Source organism: Paroedura picta, chromosome 9, assembly GCF_049243985.1.
Source record: "Paroedura picta isolate Pp20150507F chromosome 9, Ppicta_v3.0, whole genome shotgun sequence".
Lineage (NCBI taxonomy): Eukaryota > Metazoa > Chordata > Lepidosauria > Squamata > Gekkonidae > Paroedura > Paroedura picta.
The window spans coordinates 35,051,801-35,071,472 of record NC_135377.1 but is presented as its reverse complement, the minus strand read 5'-3'; the positions used below and the strand labels follow the sequence as shown (position 1 = coordinate 35,071,472).

General features: G+C 41.8%; 1 protein-coding gene across 10 annotated transcripts in view; it reads left to right on the top strand.

The window, feature by feature from the left end:
• The window catches only part of CHD7 (chromodomain helicase DNA binding protein 7), a 178,538-nt gene that overhangs the window by 31,918 nt on the left and 126,948 nt on the right, over positions 1 to 19,672 (top strand). For 9 of the 10 annotated variants that reach the window (XM_077352324.1, XM_077352326.1, XM_077352327.1 and 6 more), the window contains one exon: positions 11,927 to 13,766. The exons of the other annotated variant lie outside the window; for it this stretch is intronic. In XM_077352324.1, the coding sequence (XP_077208439.1) occupies positions 12,102 to 13,766 (1,665 nt within the window). In that variant the 5' untranslated portion in view covers positions 11,927 to 12,101. The remainder of the gene's footprint in view (positions 1 to 11,926; positions 13,767 to 19,672) is intronic. 10 annotated transcript variants of the gene reach the window in all.

Genomic DNA, 19,672 nt, shown 5'->3' with positions numbered 1-19,672 from the left:
GTCACATCTATATCTAATGATACCAACTTTTTAATTTTGCCTGGACTGCAAGTTTGTTTAAAGGGCCAGTGTATCTCTTAGTTTAGACATCTGATAATTGGCAGGCTTTTGAAGATGCTTATGTGCCAAGTAATACTCAGCAAGTTGTTGGTGCAAATGTTTCTAGTAACAGTTGCTCAGTTCAAAAATATAATCCTTGGCAGGCTTTTTTAAAAAAACCCTACACATTTCATGCTTTAACTTCTGCAGTGGGGTATAATGTGACAGGCTACAATTTAGTCGTTTCTTTCCTTGGCATGTGGCGCTACAAGTAGTAAAGGATATTGGTGGTAAGAAGTGCTTTTCATGGAAGCTAGTTATAAAAAGGTTTTCAGTGGGCTATGTTGGACTATGTTTCAGGGACAGGTATATTTTAGTGAATTACTGTTTCAGTTGGTTCCTTTCAGATTTGTGTGTATACGTTTGAAAAGAGAATACTGTTACTCTATGTAACTTGTGTGGAATTTGATAAGATTGTGAAAATTAATTTTAGTAATAGAATCATTCTTGGCCAGAAGAGGAGTTATGGTGGACTCTGTAAAACACTACCCAGTGAAGTATCTGATGATGCTTATGAAGATAGACTTATCATAATACAGTCACACTACAAAAATAGAAAGTCCTGAACCAAATGTTTCTTTTCCGGGGACTTCATGTGACTGGGGTGCAACCTACTTACAGTAAACTTTCTAATATAGAGATATCTTGCAAAATTTAGTCTATGTACTTGGCATGAATGGTGGCTGAAGATGTTGTGTGGTGATATTTACATGATTTAGCCTTTCACCTTTGTAAGTTGTTCTGTAACTATAAAGCCTCAGGCAGCATAGCTTCTTGTTCACTTGCAAGTCTCCAAAACTTTTTCACTTGGTTTCTTTTTCTTTTTTAATTACTAATCAGAATTTGGACAAACCATGAATTAAGAATATGTATATATCTTCCTTCAGGAATAATTTGTACTACAATATAGAAAAACAGCATTTGCTGCTGGATTTTGATCCAATTAGTTATGTTGAAACATTTATATGAGTTAGATTTAATTAAATAGGGAGAGTGGTGTTGCTGGTATTTTTATACTGCCCTCCCCTGAGGCTCAGGGCACTTTACACTAAACGTAAAGGAACAATACATCAAATTCATTTATATCAAATAGAATAATGATAATAACAAGAGAGTAATAATTTAACAGAATAACAGTCAAATAGACCCATGGTTGGTCAATTCAGGTTCACAGATTCATGAGGTGGTTCAGGAGATTTGTGGGTGTTGTTGGTTCTGGTCGACCTCAACCATATGCCTGGCAGCCTTTCACTGAATCAGACCTTTGGTCCACCAAAGTCAGGATTGTCTGCTCAGACTGGAAGTGGCTCTCCAGGGTCTCAGGCTGAGGTCTTTCACATTACCTCACACCTGATCATTTAAACTGGAGATCCTGGGGCTTAAACTTGTGACCTTCTGCATGCATGCCAAGCAAATACTTTGCCCATGAACCACAGCACACACACCCTCCCTTAAGTGTCTTCTTGTAGATTAGTTAAAATATACGGTCTTTGCTCACAATCTGTAAAGCAAGACTAACAGTTTATTACTTGATCTCTCTGACTGATTCCTGAGTATACATATGCAGGGCTAAAATTGTAAAAGGAGAACTGTGCCCACCAGTGTTGTCCCATTATATTTTCTATCAGGAATTATATCATAAATACATTTCTATGGTTTTGTAGCTCATTCTTTAAGAGGCTTAATATTTTAGCACAATTAGTCCAGGATCTTGTTTAGATCATGCTGCTATTTTGGTTTGTGAGGGAGATCCTCATGTTTGCACTTCCAAATCCCTGTCAATTATAATTGCAGTTTGTGTATTTCGAGAACATACATTGATCTTGCCCTATCACTTGTACCATTATAATCTTGGAAATATTATTTGTTGGAAAACCAATTTATCCTCTGTGTGCTAACCTTTAATCAGTTGATTATCTGGATTTTTTTACCAATAATAATACAAAGCAAAATTTAGTCTTCCTTGAAATTCTTGAATGTTCTGTATCTTAAATATAGGCATTGCACCTCTACCTGCATAGTCCAGTTTGCCTTGCTTTCATTTGGCTATGTTTAGAAGACACTGCACTCTTCAGTATGTGATATCAGTAGCTACTTGTTACAGTTATTAGTTAAAGTAATTGTATAATACTTCTTTAGTAACGTTATGACATAAAAAGCCAATCCATTCCATGATTAGGAGTGCCAACCTCCTGCTGGTAGCTAGAGATCTCCGGTCAGCAGACATCAACCCCCCTAGACAAAATGGCAATTTTGGAGGGAAGATTCTATGGAATCATATCTCTGCTGAATTCCCTCGCCTCCCCAGATTTTACTTTCTCCACTTCCAAAAATTTCTCAAGCCAAGAGCTGGCAACCATATCACTGAAGTCTTATTTTGGTACATCATAATTTAAATACTTCAATCAAATGATATGTTTTTAGCTGATGTCTTCCATTTTTTTACTGGTTCTCTTTGGTGCAACCTGTTGCTATCCATATTGTATGTCCACTGAATTCCACGAAGCCTTCTATAGAGTGTGCTGAAAATGAGGCCTTACATTCATGGCCTGAGAGAAATCCCCCCTCTCCAAGCTTGTTTACTCTTTTAAATAAATCCAACCTCACAAAAAATTCTGAAAACTGAAAAGCTTTTACATTGCTTTGGAGTGCTTTGATTTGTTAATAAAAGAAGTTGGAGCCCAAATAAGTCAGTACATGGATTAAGAAATGGATTAATAAAAACATTAATTATTAGAGTGTGTGGAACTGTGCATGGCTAAGTGTCTTCATGTCATTAGGAATGGGCATGAACTGGAAAATTCTGGTTTACTTCAGGGTTTGGGGTGTTCTTGAACCAAGCCCGACCAAACCAGAAGCCATGAACTGGCCAGTTTGGGCCTGTCTGTTGCACTTTCTTCCTGCTTAGATTCTGAGAGGGATTGAAAGGGTCTACAGAGCCAACATGCCCATGAGCCCCACTGTAAGGCTGAAATGGCTTGCTGAGATGGCTGGCAGCCATTTTAAACCTCAATTTTGCTTCCCTTCATTTGAAAAGTGGAAAAGCAAAATTGATCGCTAAAATAACTGGCAGCCATTTAAACTTCACAGCTGATGAGCTGCCAGCTATTTTAGCAGTCAATTTCTCTTCTTCCTGCTTGGAAGTGAAAGGGAGTGAAATTGATCACTGAAATGGCTCACAGTCATTTTAGCCTGACTGGAGGGCACATGCATTCCATTGTGATGCTGAAATGGCTTGCAGCCATTTAAACCTCCATTTTGCTTCCTTCCATTGGATGGAGGGAAGGAAAATGGAAGGTTTAATTGGACCAAGCTTTAGATCCAATCCACCAAAAGGTTTGGGAAATGTTTGGGGAAGGTGCCTACTTCAAATCTGAGTTCAAGGGGAACACAAACCAGCCAAATTCACAATGAATTTAGGGTTGTGTATCTGGTCATGCTCATCCCTACTCTGCACATCTAAAAACATGAGCTGGTGTTCATATGGTTATGTAATATTAATATATACTTCTGGTTAAATAGGCATGGTCTTGAAGCTGCACATAGTCATCTGTTACAGAAGAATGTGTTAACTTTTAGTCTTCTGTTAGCACTAGGAGTGGACTCTTCTGTGTTAATAAATTTGCATATTTTAGTATATTCTAAGGCAGAAAGAAATATAAATGGAAGTGTTCCTGTATCCTCTGCACTCAAGTTTTACATTTAAAAAATTTATTATTTGAAGAAATTCAGAAGCCCTGGAGACAGAGCTGTAAATTCACAAACATTTGAGAAGTTCTTTAAAACTTATACATTGAAATGTGAGGATATGTAGTTTTCATGCAGATATATTTAATAATCTCATATTTAAGAAACTACTTGTAGAAGAAAATTATGTCAGAGTCTGCTCAGTGGTCTTGAAGCAATCACAGGTACTCAGCTTAACCTACTTCATAGTGTTGTTCTGAGGATAAAATGGAGGGCAGGTGAAGGATATAAGCTGCTTTGGGTCATTATTGGACAGAAAGGTAGGGCATAAATGAAATAAACGTCAAACCATATTTAAAACAATACTTTGTTAATTTCATAGTGTTCACTTCTTTATATCACTTTTGTTAATAAGTATGTGGATATGGATGAATACATGGTTCTTATTGGCTCTTATATATCTTACCTGTGCCTTCTGAGTGTTCTAATTTATTAGAGTTTTGTCAAGTTTAGTGTTTATACCACAATGCTTATGCATAATGCTTCTGTTTTGCATGACAGAAACTGAATGAAGCAGCCGTGCATTAGCAGCCACAGCCCAGTGGAAAGCCTCCAGCTTACTGTTGTGACCTCTGGCCTTTTGTAACCTGTGACACGCAACTTGTCTTTGTGTTCAAGTTTATTCGCGATGGATATGTTTCCCTCCCCATCACATATATGGTGCTCTAGCCAAGGGAATGGATAAATTATTTTCAGCTGCAGCCCTGCCAGGATTGAAAAAGGATGTTCATAGTGTGCACAAGACAAGCTTGTTTGAGGAGAGGCCCCTTTGTAACATGGCGAAGCCAGAACAGCCTCAGTCTTTCTCCCCTAAAATATGAAGTGTGTTGCTTTCCATTTTATCTTTAAATAAGGAGTGGTAGAGGTTTTAGGGGATATTTTATTCTGTAACCTGCCACGAGCCAGCTTTGCCAAGAGTGGTGGGAAATATAATAATAATAATAATAATAATAATAATAATAATAATAATAATAATAGGAAATTACCATATGACAAATGCAGTACAAAAACTATGGCTGGAAATTAAACCAGTAAGTTTGTCATACCTGGTGTTTTTTTTAATGTCTTGGTATTTACAGTATTTGCTGGTGTATAAGACTACTTTTCCCCCCTGAAAAACATGCCTCCAAGTGGGGGGGGGGGGTCGTCCTATACGCCTGGTGCACTTCAGTTGGGATAGACATAGCTGCCCATAGTGGCCCATAGTACTGTAATGTAATGTAACAAACTCTATATTTTGAGTGGAAATGTTGGGGGGTCGTCTTATACGCCGGCAAATACGGTAGTTACTGGACTTAATTCTTGAAATATCCACTGATTTCAATGTCAGCTTTATATGACAGTGCAGTTGGTAGGAAATTTTGATGGTGGTATAGGTTTTCTCTCATACCACTGTATTTTAATGTGATTGTTTTAGCATAATATTCATCTGATTAGTTAGCTGAAATAGTAAACTTTATTAAATTACTAATTTCCACATGATGCTGCATTATATCAAGTAAAATAAATAAAACAATAAAGAATCTTAATATTTCTAGTCATTTTTACTTTGCTGTTTCATGTGACATTTAAAACTTGTAAATTCGGAAGCCTAGTTGTTGCATTTTTTTCTTGCATTGGAAAATATAACATTAAGTACTTTCCTCTTAGGTTCAAATGTCTTAATGGCTTTATATGGTAGGATTGCAAATAGCTACTCATCAACTCACCTGTAATGAATAAGGTGGCCATATAAGAGTTACTCTTTTGCTGAAGGCTATGTTTTTTCTGGATGCATGGAACCAGAAGGCCTGAGCTCTATCACCAGAATATAGTCTGGTTTTGAGCAAGACTCTGTTCTTGAAGCTGCAAAAAAGAATTACTTGGACTAGCAACGATTTGAGTATCCCCTCATTTTCCCAGTCTTGAAAACACAATTATCTCAAATGTGCAGCACTCATTAACCCGTTAGTTGATGATTCAAGAATCACCTCTTTGCCAAGAATAGGCTGTGAACTGCTTGGAAATTTCTGTCCCTTCAAGCTATTCAGGTACTATCCATCCAGAGTTAGTTTTAGGTTGGGTAGCCATGTTGGCATGCAGTAGAAAAATCAGATTTGAGGTCAGTATCATCTTAAGGACCAACACAATTTCCCAGATACAAACTTTTGAGAGTCAAAATGTCTTTCATCAGATAGAAAGAAAATTAATTCCTAGATTAAAAAAAAAATAACTAGGGTGTTAGCTTGATAACACTCCTTAAGAAAAACTTACCGTGAACTCCAAGAAGATGTTTATTAGTTACCAAATAAACAGTTTCTGTATTATTTTTTTAATGAAAAGTCAAAAGCTGGGGATATCACTAGTGTGGAAATGGTCTGTGTTAAACTGCTCTCAGTCAGGGCTGAACTCAGACTGAATTTTCAGCATTCAGTTCAGTCTCTTTCTGCTCAGCTGATGCTAACCAATCAGATTCTTTGGAATTGCCTGTTACTCAAGGCTCTCCAGCTCTGTGAGGAATTAACCCTTCACAGTTTTTTTCCTATTTGTACAGCACTTCTAAGTATTTAAAAGTGCAGTTGTCACAGTTTGTTAAAGTTAAGTGGGTATAGGTTTGATCAGTGGCTTTGGCAACCCTATGTAAGCTGCCTTCAGTTCAACAAAATAAAAAGGCAAGGTGTGAATAATAATATGGAAAAGGGTGCTTTATAAGCTACGTGTTTCTAAAGTAGTAAAGTGATTTATAGGAAAGAACCATCCCTTGAATTGACTTTGCTGGCATATTTGGAACCAGTAAAAGTTGCTTAACAACAGTACTGGTTTGCAGGTCTGATTCAGATATAATGGCAAACTATAATTTCATGTTGTGTGAGAGATCTTTAGGATTACATGTTTCTTCCCTTCTCTGTAGCATAATGATCCTTTTGTGGTACTTTGTTATCACACCAAAACTAGTTAGCTTGGTCTGCATACCAAGAATCCAGACAATAGTGTTTTTTTTTTTTAACCTGTTTGGTACTATGGTATGTAAGAGGTCTCAACCCAGTTTTCATAGCTTAGGCCTATCACACTATCAGTTGCTGAGAATCCAGAAATTATTAGTTACCCTTCCATGCACAAGGGCTAAGAGGAATGACTGCAGTCTTAAGGATCTTCTATGTTAATTAATATTGACAAATCAAGGTTTGTTGCTAGGTCTGAACGAAGTGACTATTTCTTCTAGATCCGTCTTAATTTTTTTCAAAAATGTGAATGTACTCAGTACAGTTTTACTCTAAATTCTGTCACTAAAACCTCCATTTTAGTGAACAAATTGAAATATAATTCTGCAATGCTTTATTTGTTTGAGGGGGGAGGGGGAGTAAAATTGTTGCAAGCTGAATTTGATTCCAGTCTGAATGTTGTCTTCACTGTACCCCGAACAGGATGTATTTCTAAACCGTTTTTGAATTTCTTCGATGGCAGCTACATTTTCAAAATGTGTCATTGGATACAATTATTGTCCATGGAGCTCAAACTGCTTTATTTAGGAACTTGTATTTTTTAAATAAATGCTGTAGTTATGGATCTGCTTATTAATGTATTGCTGATGGCAAATACGTAAAATGTTGAAAGCATGCATGTGTCTCCATGGTTCATGTACATGTTAACATATGTTTTAAGACATGTCGCCTTGTCCACATTTTATAGGAAACATTGATGAAATACTAGCATAAACACATCAGTAGTTTGCTGAGAGAATTTTGAGTTGTTTTTAGATATAAGCAACTGTGTTTATTCTCAATAAATTTAGTTCATGTGTAAATACAGTTACTGAAATTAGAATTTAATGCATATCTAAGAACTTGAGCATGCCTCATTATACAATATTAAAACAAGTCTTGGGATAAGAAAACTTCATTTTTATATCTGAAGTTGTATCAACTTGTAGTTTTAAATTGCTCAGTGCTTTGTGTAGACATTAGGAGGAAGGCTCAAACATTACGTAGTGCAGGGTTTCATTTTCTCATCTGAATGTTGGCTTTGTGGCATTACTGTGAATGTGATATAAGGCATTCAATTTGCCACTTACTCCCTCTTCTTGTGAATAGTTGTTTTTGAATGTTCGAAGTCCTTCAATGTATAATATCTCATACTTAAAGCAACTCTATAAGAGAAGCTGATAGTATTCATTCTGAAATTTCAATGCTGAGTGGGGAGAATGACTTGCTTAGTATTACCTCTAGTGCCTATGGTTTCAAGTAGTAGGCTAGAGCAGTGGGAAATGATGAGGCCTGAAAAATGGTTGTGTATACTGACTGTCTCAGATTGATGCACTACAGCTAGGTGTCCCCCTCCCTGCACTTTTTGAGATCCAGCTCAGTTCAGACACACCAGTGCCTGCAGCAGCCAGAATTTAATTGCTATTCAGTTTGTCCTTTGTGGGTATTTTCTCTAATGGAAGATTTCCCACTAATGGTGTGTCCTTCTCATGGTAATTCTCCTCAGGCTATGCTTTCTTATGCCTAGTCATCACTCAGATGGTAAATGTGCATCTAAACTACAACTTCAACCCTGTAGAAAACTAGTATGTTTGGAAGAACGTTTATAGCCTAGCTGCCTTCTTGACATGCTAACTGACTATGTAGAGAAGAATTATGTATAGGAGTGTCCAGACAGCACTCTGCTTCTTCCCATGTCTCTGGCAGAGATGGGTTGGCATGGTCATGGATGGGGAACGGAGAAGCTACCAGTGTTTCTCATGGCCACTTTGTTTCTGCCCCACCAACACTGGCCTTATTGCTCTCCTGCTGTTGACTCTTCCTCTTTTCCTTCCCATCCCTTCTGTCATTCTGGCTGTATTCCCTACTCACTCACTTTCAGTTTCACCAACTTCCCAGCTCACCCAGCAGCAACACTTTTGCCAACCTTCCTTACTACCTTCTTTCTCTGCCAACATTCAGTCACTGCTTTCGCAGTTCCTCCACCTCGTTCACCCAGCAGTGGGCCTCCCTGCCATTCCTGATGTCTTTGCTTGATTATGTAATTGTTAAGGTACCCTTGATTGTGTAATTGTTAAGGTACACATAATATCTTGTGACGCAGTGTTGTGAGATCTCTGCTCCCTCTACCTGTAAGACGATTTTTTAAAAACATTCACCTCCACAATGTTCATGCAAACCTGAAGGGTACTCCTAGGTAGAAGAATCTGCCAGTGGATTTAACATTCATTAATTAGGGGCATGTTCAGAATTAGATCCTCTACATCAGTGGTCCCCAACCTTTTTATCACTGGGGACCAGTCAACACTTGACAATTTTACTGAGGCCCGGGGGGTAGTCTTTTGCCGAGGGATGTCACTGCCACTGCCTGAGCCCCTGGCTCCACTTACTTTCTCACCGGCGCCCCTGACTTCCGGCCGCCCGCTGGGGGGTGCTGCCAGCAGCAGCTGCACAGTGTCACGCCGAGGGGGAGCCCCAGCCATGGCGGCCGCTGGAGAGCACCAAAGGTGAGCAGGTGGCAGAGTGGCAGGGCAGCCCCTGAGGCAGCAGCCGGGGAGGGGGACGAGGAGGAGCTGCGGCCCAGTACCGACTGATCTATGGACCGGTACCAGTCCCCAGACTGGGGGTTGGGGACCACTGCTCTACGTAACACTGTAACCCTACAACAGGCTTTCTCAACCAGGGGTTTCCTAATGGCCTTGGAATGGTTTCCTAAATGGGTGGAAGTTAATTTTGAATATATTTTTAAAAAATTTATCAGGTGATATGAACATATGTGGTCTTGTTGACCCATCCACCCCCTCCCAACATAGCCAATGATGGGCCTGAAGGGAGTGGAAAGGGGAGGGGCCCGGGTAGACGTGTTCACAGCTAGCTTCCCAACCGGCTTATCTGTGAGGACCGCTTATCTGCTTATGCCCCCCGCAGGGCTCTTTGCTCTGTGGGTATGAATTTATCGGGATACGCCTGGCTTTGATCTGGTGGAACAAGCTCCTGGAAGAGCTACGGGCCCTGCGGGGTTTGTCAGCTTTCCGCAGGGCCTGCAAGATGGAGCTCTTCCACCAGGCATATGGTTGAGGCTAGGGCGGTGCTGTCAGCTGTGAATCTCTAGCTGAAACCAACTAAGTTCCTCGTTCCCAGATAGAGAGTAACAGACCTTTGCTGTCCGGGGAGAAGGGAGTGGGTTATATATTATCCGCCATCGAGGTATTCTGTTTTAATTACATTGTAATGGGATTTTATTATTCTTATGGATTTATGTAAACCGCTGCAAGACGTTTGAGAGCGGCGGTATATCTTTATATTGCTCTGGGGTGGGCCAAGTCTGGGATACCAAACAGTGGCCATTGACCCCTTGGCCCCGAACTCATGGCAGAGTTCCATCATTCACTATGGTCGGGAGCCATGCAGCAGCTCCCTACCTGCCCACACCCCACCGAACACAGCAGCTAGGCTGGGGGAGTGCGGTGGTCGCCACAGGCTTTCGGCCACCTTTCGGAGCTCCCAGGGCCGCGTGGAAGCCGCCCAACCGCAGGACACTTCCTGCAGCCCTTGGGAGACACTGCTCCAAGGCTGGGGCAATGCCGCCGAGCGGGGTAGCCGGGTCGCAAGGGAGCATGAATGTCGAGGCTGTGGCCACGCTGGCGAGCGGGCTGGCCAGTTCGTGGGGGAGCGCGAACGGCAGGGCTGGAGCAATGTCGGTGAGCGGGTCGCGGGGGCGTGCTGCGCCTGGCATAGGCTTCCGAAACTGGCCGATTGCTGGGGACGAGAGCCCATGGGAGAGCCTTCCTGCGGCCCTCGCAGCACGCTCCAAGGGCTGCAGGAGCCGGGGGAGTCAGCGGGAAGGGCCGCAGGTGGGGGGTGTCCCCCTTCAAAGCCCGTCCTTATGGATGGGCTTTTAAGCCTAGTAAATAAATAAAATAAAATAATATATATATATATATGTGTGTGTGTATAATTTTTTTCCTGCACAGTTGGGCCACTTCTGGGGTTTCTTGAAACCTCAAAAATGTTTCAATGGTTTCTGTGTGCTAAAACCATTCAGAAAGGCTGCCCTACCATTTACCAAAATAGGGCAGCCAACCTCCAAGTAGAAGCTGAAGAGCTTCCACTGTTACAACTGGCCTCTGAGTTACAGAGATAACTTTACCTGGAGAAAATGGTCACTTTCTAAATTGAACTTAAGAGCCATGTTCCTCAGTCTCTCCCCCCCCCCTCAAAACCTCCAAGTAGTTCTAAACTCAGAGCTGGCAACCAGAAACTGGATTACTAGTATGTATGAAGTTGTTTGGAACAAGTAATCATCCTGCTTTGAACAGACTGCTCACAAATTATTAAAAGGGGCTTAAACTAACTAAAATGTAGTTCCCTACCCCCATTTCCTCTTTTAAAAGCATATTTATGCATATGTTTTCTTTTTCTTTTGCTACCTGTGGTGGGAATTCCTAGTTCAAAGATATTTCCCATTTCTCTCTCCATACCTAAGTGAAAATTTCCTTCAAAATCAATAATTTGAGGTTTACTTGGTTGGTTAGTTTTGTTCCATTAGAAAAGTAAATACTCAGTTTGCAACTTCTTTGTGTCTCTGTTCAGCGTATCTTACTTTTATGTAAAATACGTTAGTAAAATGTGCAACAGGATTTTTGAATATTAGAAGAAAAGAACCTTAGAAAGTTAGGTATATAACTACTCACTTAGCTCATTGTAGCCCTAGTGGCTGCTGTCTTGTTCACTCATCTGATTACTCTGCTCAAGGGAATAAGGTTAAGGACACACTGTTGGTAACTAGAGCATTTTCAGGGTTTTAGTTCAGCAGATGGGCTCCTTGGCTATATTCATACATTTGCCTGCCTGCTGAGGCAGCTGCTTCAGCTGCCTGTTGTGTTATTTTGTTCTGTTCCATCCAAGAACAGAACACAAGGAAGTATCGTGAATAGATGAATTTAAGGTTACTGTTTTCTTGCTTTGTGAATTCTTATAATGAAGCTGCATATGAATATTTCTTTAAATGAAACATTTCAAAAGCTCATGACTTGAAACAATCTTTGACTTGGCAAAAATGGCATTTTAATAGAGTTTGATATTATTTTCAAACTAATTTTTAAACATTTCTTTTTTAGGACTGGTAATAAGAATTTGCCTGACACCCTGTGGTCCAGAAGAATTAAGAAAATATGGAATGACATGAAGGCGATTAGTTGAGGATTAAAGGCTTTGAAGACAAACACCTCAGTGAGGTGAAGCACAGACTAGTATTCTGGTTATAGTTCTGAGACGCTGCATGCTGCGACAAAGATGGCAGATCCAGGAATGATGAGTCTGTTTGGAGAAGATGGGAATATCTTCAGTGAAGGTCTGGAAGGCCTGGGGGAATGTGGATACCCTGAAAACACAGTAAATCCTATGGGGCAGCCGATGCCCATTGATCAAGGATTTGCCACTTTACAGTCCCCCCTTCACCATCCTCCAAGTAGTCAAAATCAAGCAAAGTTATCCCACTTTGATCACTATAATCAGTATGAACAACAGAAATTGCACCTGATGGATCAGCCCAATAGAATGATGAGTAATGCTCCTGGGAATGGTATAGCATCTCCTCACTCACAGTATCATAATCCTTCAGTTCCTCATGGTGGGGGAACTGGCAGTCAGATGGGAGTATATCCTGGTATGCAGACTGAAAGGCATGGACAACCCTTTGTTGATGGTAGTTCCATGTGGGGGCCACGGGCAGTTCAAGTGCCAGATCAGATAAGAGCACCATACCAGCAACAACAACCTCCACCTGCTCAGCAGCCACCACCAACACCATCAGGACCCCCTGGACAAGGACATCCTCAGCACATTCAGCAGATGGGAAATTACATGGCTCGTGGTGACTTCTCAATGCAACAGCATGGTCAGCCACAACAGCAGAGGATGAACCAGTTTTCTCAAAGCCAGGAAAGTCTTAATCAGGGAAATCCTTTTATTGCCACCTCAGGACCTGGCCATATGTCTCATGTGCCCCAACAGAATCCAAGCATGGGGCCTTCTTTACGACATTCAGTTCAGCAATTTCACCACCATCCCCCCACTGCTCTCCATGGAGAATCAGTAGCCCACAATCCCAGATTCTCCCCTAATCCTCCTCAACAAGGTGCTGTTAGGCCACAAACACTTAATTTTAGTTCTCGGGGCCAGACAGTACCTTCACCTACTATAAACAACTCAGGGCAGTATTCTCGTTATCCTTACAGTAACCTAAATCAGGGATTAGTAAACAATACAGGGATAAATCAGAATTTAGGCCTTACAAATAACACTCCAATGAATCAGTCTGTACCAAGGTACCCAAATGCTGTAGGGTTTCCTTCTAACAGTGGTCAAGGACTAATGCACCAGCAGCCCCTTCATCCTAGTGGCTCACTTAACCAAATGAACACACAAGCTATGCACCCTTCACAGCCTCAGGGAACCTATGCTTCTCCACCTCCCATGTCACCTATGAAAGCAATGAGTAATCCAGCAGGTACCCCTCCTCCACAGGTTAGGCCTGGTAGTGCTGGAATACCAATGGAAGTTGGCAGTTATCCAAATATGCCCCATCCTCAGCCATCTCACCAGCCACCTGGTGCCATGGGAATTGGACAGAGGAGTATGGGCCCTCGGAATATACAACAGAATCGGCCATTCATGGGTTTGTCTTCTGCACCACGGGAAATGAGTGGTCACATGAGACCAAATGGCTGTCCAGGAGTTGGCCTTGCTGATCCACAAGCAATACAAGAACGACTGATAACTGGTCAGCCGCACCCCAGTCAGTCATCTTTTCAACAGCAAATGCCAACATGTCCTCCCATGCAGCCTCATCCAGGCATTCATCATCAGTCTTCACCACCACCACATACCCACCATCAACCTTGGGCTCAACTGCATCCGTCACCACAGAACACACCACAAAAAGTGCCTGTCCTTCAGGTAAGTAACATACTGTTGAAAGTATGTTTTAGGTTATTATTTATTCTGTATTAGTATTTCCATATACTGTGATTGAATGGCTTTCTTGTTTTGTTTGTGGCACTGGGATGTAAAGAGCTATTGCCTCCACTGTCCATGGATTAAAGAGTTGCCATTTTTGTAAAAATGGAACTGAAAGGCATCGAATCCTCCAGTAGAAATGATTTAGTCCCAAACATGATTTGTTGTACTTGGTACTATGCTACGTCTGTGAAACTGTATTTGCTACTTGTTTAATCTTTCAAATTCAATGTTTTTTTCATTTGGGCTCACTCTAAATAATTATTTTATTTCGTTAAGTTGAGGGAGAGGGGAGATTAAACAATAGTTAGAAACCTCCCTGCTACAGGTGGCAGAACCAAGCACTATGCCTGACTTGCAGAAGGAGAATAAAATGAAGGAAAGGAAACCCATAAGAAGGAAGGGAGAAAAAGAATGGGTAATATAAAGAAGGAAAGCCTGATGAAGAAATGGAACCACAAGCCTAGATGCTCACTAGTCCTCCTGATCTTCCTGGAAGCTGCTGCTATTGCACCCATGGAAATTTCTTTCATTTGAATGGCAGCAGCCAAAGGCCCTTTCTGCTTTCTGAAAAACTGTTTTCTGAAAAACTCACTGGTGGGCACCACATTTCATTGTAATATCTCAAAATTGAAGTAATAGCCCTCTTATGAAGGATTGTCTTTGTCAAGAGAGAGATATGAGAAAAAGAATCTCATTGGTTACTATATAGCACAATAGTTCATACAGTTCTCAATGACATGATTCTGGGGCTCTGGGACATGAGGTATGTCATCAATTTTCCTATATGGGTGACCTTGTATTCCTAGTTTATGCCCAGGAAGTTCCTAATCTTTGCAATTGTCTCATTACTCATAATTATATATTTGTAAACATGGGCCTAATAAACATTTTCCTTCTGTTTCTTGGAATGCAGTGATCTGATCAGTAACGACCATCCGGCCTTGGCTCATTTAAGATTGATCATTGTTTCCAAGCCAAGTCAGTTATAAAAGAGACATTCTAAAATAGAAAATTACCTTGAATTCAAATCATTTCAAGCTGCCACATCAGTCTCTTCACTGCTGCTTTATATATATACATAATAAAACCTCAAATTGTGATTTGAACAGGAGCTTCATTTGTTTGTCTACTCTTAGCTTCCTGTGTAAGGGGGGGGGGGCGAAGATGACTGTTACATTTTTTTTTGGTTTACTAAGTCCAATACTGGATTTATAAGTGGAAGGCCAGCAAGACTGACAGGGATGTACTTCTGGAGAATCACAGAGTTAGGAGGGGCATATAGGACATCTAGTCCAAGTCACTCCTCAGTGTAAGGTAAAGGTATCCCCTGTGCAAGCACCGGGTCATGTCTGACCCTTGGGGTGACGCCCTATAGCGTTTTAATGGCAGACTCAATACAGGGTGGTTTGCCAGTGCCTTTCCCAATCATTACCGTTTACCCCCCCCCCCAGCAAGCTGGGTACTCATTTTACCGACCTCAGAAGGATGGAAGGCTGAGTCGAGCTTGAGCCAGCTGCTGGGATCGAACTCCCAGCCTAATGGCCAGACAGCTTCAGACAGCATATTGCTACCTTACCGCTCTGCGCCACAATAGGCTCTTTCTGCTCAGTGTAGGATCAGCCTAAAGTGTCCATGATAAGTATATGTCCAGCCGGTATTTAAAGATTGCCAGTAAGGGGGACCTCACCACCTCCTTAGGCAGCCAATTCCACTGCTGAACTACTCTAACTGAATCCCCCCCCCCCCAATAACTAGCTAATATCGTTCTACACGTAGTTTAAACCCATTACTGTGGGTTCTATTCTCTGTTGCTGACAGGAACCTTTCTCTGCCCTCCTCAAAGTGACAACCTTTCAACTTAAAGAGAAAAATCTTGTCCCTTCTCAACTTCCTCTTCTTCAGGCTGAACATTCCCGAGTCCTTCAGCCTTTCCTCATAGGACTTTGGTCCCCAGGCCCCAGGTAATCCTCATCACTCTCCTTTGCACCATTAATTTTGTCCACATCCTTTTTGAAATGAGACTTCCAGAACTGCTCCAGGTGCAATCTGACCAATGCGGTATATAGCGGGATTATGACATCTTGTGATTTTGATGTGATGCCTCTGTTGATACAGCCCATTACTACATTTGCCTTCTTTATTGCTGCATTACACTGTCTGCTCATATTTAGTTTACAGTCCACAAGTACCCCAAGATCTCATTCACTGCTCCCCAGAGGTGTATCTCCCTTCCATGCTTCTCATTTTTGTGACCCAGATGTAGAACTCTTGTGTTTCTCCTTATTGGCTTGCGTCATAACATTTGCTCACTTTTCCAGCATGTTGAGACCTCGCGAACTTCTGGGGTGTTTGCTATCCCTCCCTATTTGATCTCATCTGCAAATTTACCCCCTCATCTAGATCATTGATAAAAATACTCACCTCCCTCAAATCCAATGAAATCCATTGAAAACTACCCTTTGAGTGTGGTTTTCTAACCAGTTTCCTATCCATCTAACCAGTCTGCAGTCCTCCAGTTTACCCATTAAACATCATGGAGGAACTTGTCAAAAGCCTTACTGTAATTCAAGTAAACTACATCAACTGAGTTTCTATGATCTTGTAAGCCCATCATTTGGTCAAACAAGGAAACAATGTTGGTCTGACAAGACCTGTTGGAGAAAAATCCATGCTGACTTCTCCTAGATCAACATATTGTCCTTCAGTTGTTGCAAATCGACCTCTTTAAAATCTGCTCCATTATCTTCTGTGCAACTGAGGTTAGACTCATTAGCTTATAGTTCACGGGTCTTCTCTCCTTCCCGTTTTGAAGATAACATTCACTCTCCTCCAGTCTTCTGGCACATCTCCAGCCCTCCAAGAGGTCCTTAAGATGATAGATTTACGGGGAACCAGTGGTATATAGTGATTATACTGCCACAAATGAGAACTCACAATAACTTGTGGGAAGCATCTCTATTGTCTCCTCCCTCCACTATTTCCTATTTCCCTTTCCTGAAAACTCTTATAGACTTTCCTCTTTCCCTGCTTATTTATAGTGTTACTAGCTCCAAGTTGGCAAAATCTTAGAGATTTGGGGCTGGAACCTTGGGAGGCAAAGTTTGGGAGAGAAGCAGCCTCATCAGGGTATAATACCATGTAGTCCACCTTCAAAAGCAGCCATGGGGAACTGATCTCTGTCCTCTGGAGATCAGTTGTAATTCTGGGTGATCTCCATCCTCCCCAGGAAGATGGCAAGATGGCAACCCTAGTTCCCATGGAGGGTGGGGTCTGTGGCAAAATACCGTTCTGCGGTCCATCCCCTTTTCAAATCCCTCCCTCCACAGGCTTCCCTCCCTCCCTCAAAAAAAAATTCAGGTATTGACTAAGCTAGAGTTGGCAATCCTATCTTCTCACACAACAGCCAACCTACCTTTATCTGCCCTTGTGTGTTAAGCTTTTCCTCTTTCCCCACAATAGCCTCTACCTAGGAAAATTATGGCTCATTTGTGCTGTAGGAACCCTTAAGGACATGGGCTGTCACTTCACTTTTCCGTGGATCCCCCTCCCCACGCTGTTTCCCCTTTCCCTCTCCTTGGCAATCACCATATCCTTCTCCTTTGCTTCATTCTGTCCTTAGCCACTCACCAATCTCCCGTTTATCTGCCTCCTATCTTCAGCTATATTTCTTATTTACTTTTTATCTTGCCTCGCTCCACAGTGGGAACCAAAGCAGCTGACATTTTTATCCTCTGTCCCTTTTTTGCTGTGCAACAACCCTGTGAGGTAAGTTAGATTGAAAATATGTGACTAGTCTATAATCACTCAGTGAGCTTCAAATGCAAGATAGTGATTTGAACCTGGGTCTCCCAGACCCTATTTTATAATAGGGTGGCTGCTGTTGAACACTAACAAGCAGCTATTGAGTCATGCAAGAAGGGTGATATCAAATCAGACAGAGCTTGCTTCCACGTGTATGGTTGTCATCCTCCAAGTAGGGCATGGTGATCTCCAAGAATTACAGTTGAACTACACACTCTGGAGTAGTGATCCCCAACCTGTGGGCTGCGGACCACATGTGGTCCGTCGACTAATTGGAGGTGGGCCGCAAAGGATGCCTCCCCCCCCCCAGCCCTTTACAACACACTTCAGGTGCTATTGTCTCCCATCACTCCCAGATGGGACTATCTCGTTGCAGAGAAACAAGGTCAGGGTTCCCATTGATTTGCATCTTATTTTGAAGGGATGTTTAAACATAGCGATCAGAGAGTGTTAGGGCAGTGGTTGAGAGTAGAGGAGTAAACTACCCCCTCCCCACCGGGCCTCAGTAAAATTGTCAAGCGTTGAGTGCTCTGGAACACAGATTGTATGGCATAATTTCCAACTGAAGCCTCTCCCTTTCCCTTTTCTGAAAGTCCTCCTTTTTTCCTGCTTCCTCCTATCTTTCTAAGATCTTTTGGAGTCACAGCAACAGAGATAATTTCCCCTTCAAATTGCCAGATCCAAGTTGAGAAGTTCTTGGATATTTGGGAATGGGGTCTTAGGAGGGCCCTATCCTCCACTACCCCGATCTCTACAAATTTCCTAACCTTGAATTGGCAACCCTATCTCCTTCTCACTCAATAGTCAAACTACCTTTATCTGCCCCTCTGTTTTAAGCTGTCGTTTTCTTCCCCCCCCCCTCCCTCGTAGCCTCTACCTGTGCAAAGTATGGGCCATTTTTGTGACACCAGCCAGGTCCACTTGCATGGTAGGGAAACCAGAGATATCTGGGAGGGTTCCTTGCTCCCTCTGGCAAACACCCTGTCCTCTCCTCTTTACCTACCTTGTTCGCTCTCTCAGCCATTCACCAACCTACTTTTTATTTGCCTCCCATCTTCCGCTATATTTATTACTTATTTACTTAATTTTTACCACACCTTTCTCCACAGTGGAGACTAAAACATCCTCTCCTTTTTATCTGCAGAACAACCCAGTGGGGTAGGTTAGTCTGAAAGTATATGACTGGTTCGAAATCTGAACTTCCACAGCAAAATGGGGATCTGAACCTGGATCTTCCAGACCCTATACTAAAACTCTAACTGCTACACTATGCTGGCTTTCATATGGTGGCTGCTGTTGAACAGTAGTAGACACCTAGGGCTAATTGAGTCATGCAAGTTGAGTGATATCAAGTCACACAGAGGCTGCTGCCCCATCTAGGATTGCCAACTCTCAGGTGAGACCTGGAGATCTCCCAGAATTACAGGTGATCTCCAGATGACAGAGATCTGTCCCCCTGGAAAGAAATGGCTCATTTGGTAGGTAGACTCTTTGATATTATATCTCTTTGAGGCCTTTCCCCCCTCTCAAACTGTGCCCTCCTCAGACCCTTCCAGAAATTTCCAACCCTGAAACTGGCAACTCTAGTCAGACCTGGTCCTGATGAGTTCCTCAAAGCAAATACTGGGCCTGGAAAGGGCCCTACCTCTCTACCCTGCTGACAGAACCTAGTCTGGAATACTGTAGTTGCCTAGCAACAGCTACTAAGGAAAATATGTTGCTTAAAGCTACGGGCACTCCTTTTGTCATTTTTTTCAGATTTTTAAAGCCTTCATTAAAAAAATTTTTTTCACAGTTTTATGCAAATTTAGGCCCTTTTCAAGTTTGTAGAAAGATCTGTCTTGCCTATTCACAGATTTAGTAACCAAATTTAAGTATTCAAAGATTGACCAACTTCACTATTAGAATATAAGATGATATTCTTGGAAAACCCGAATTCAGATCTCCCCCACAACATGAAGTTTATTAGTTGTCTTCTCTCAGGTAGTTGTAACAATAAATGGAGGAGATTTGTTGTGTATTGAAAGTAACTCTTGGTCAGA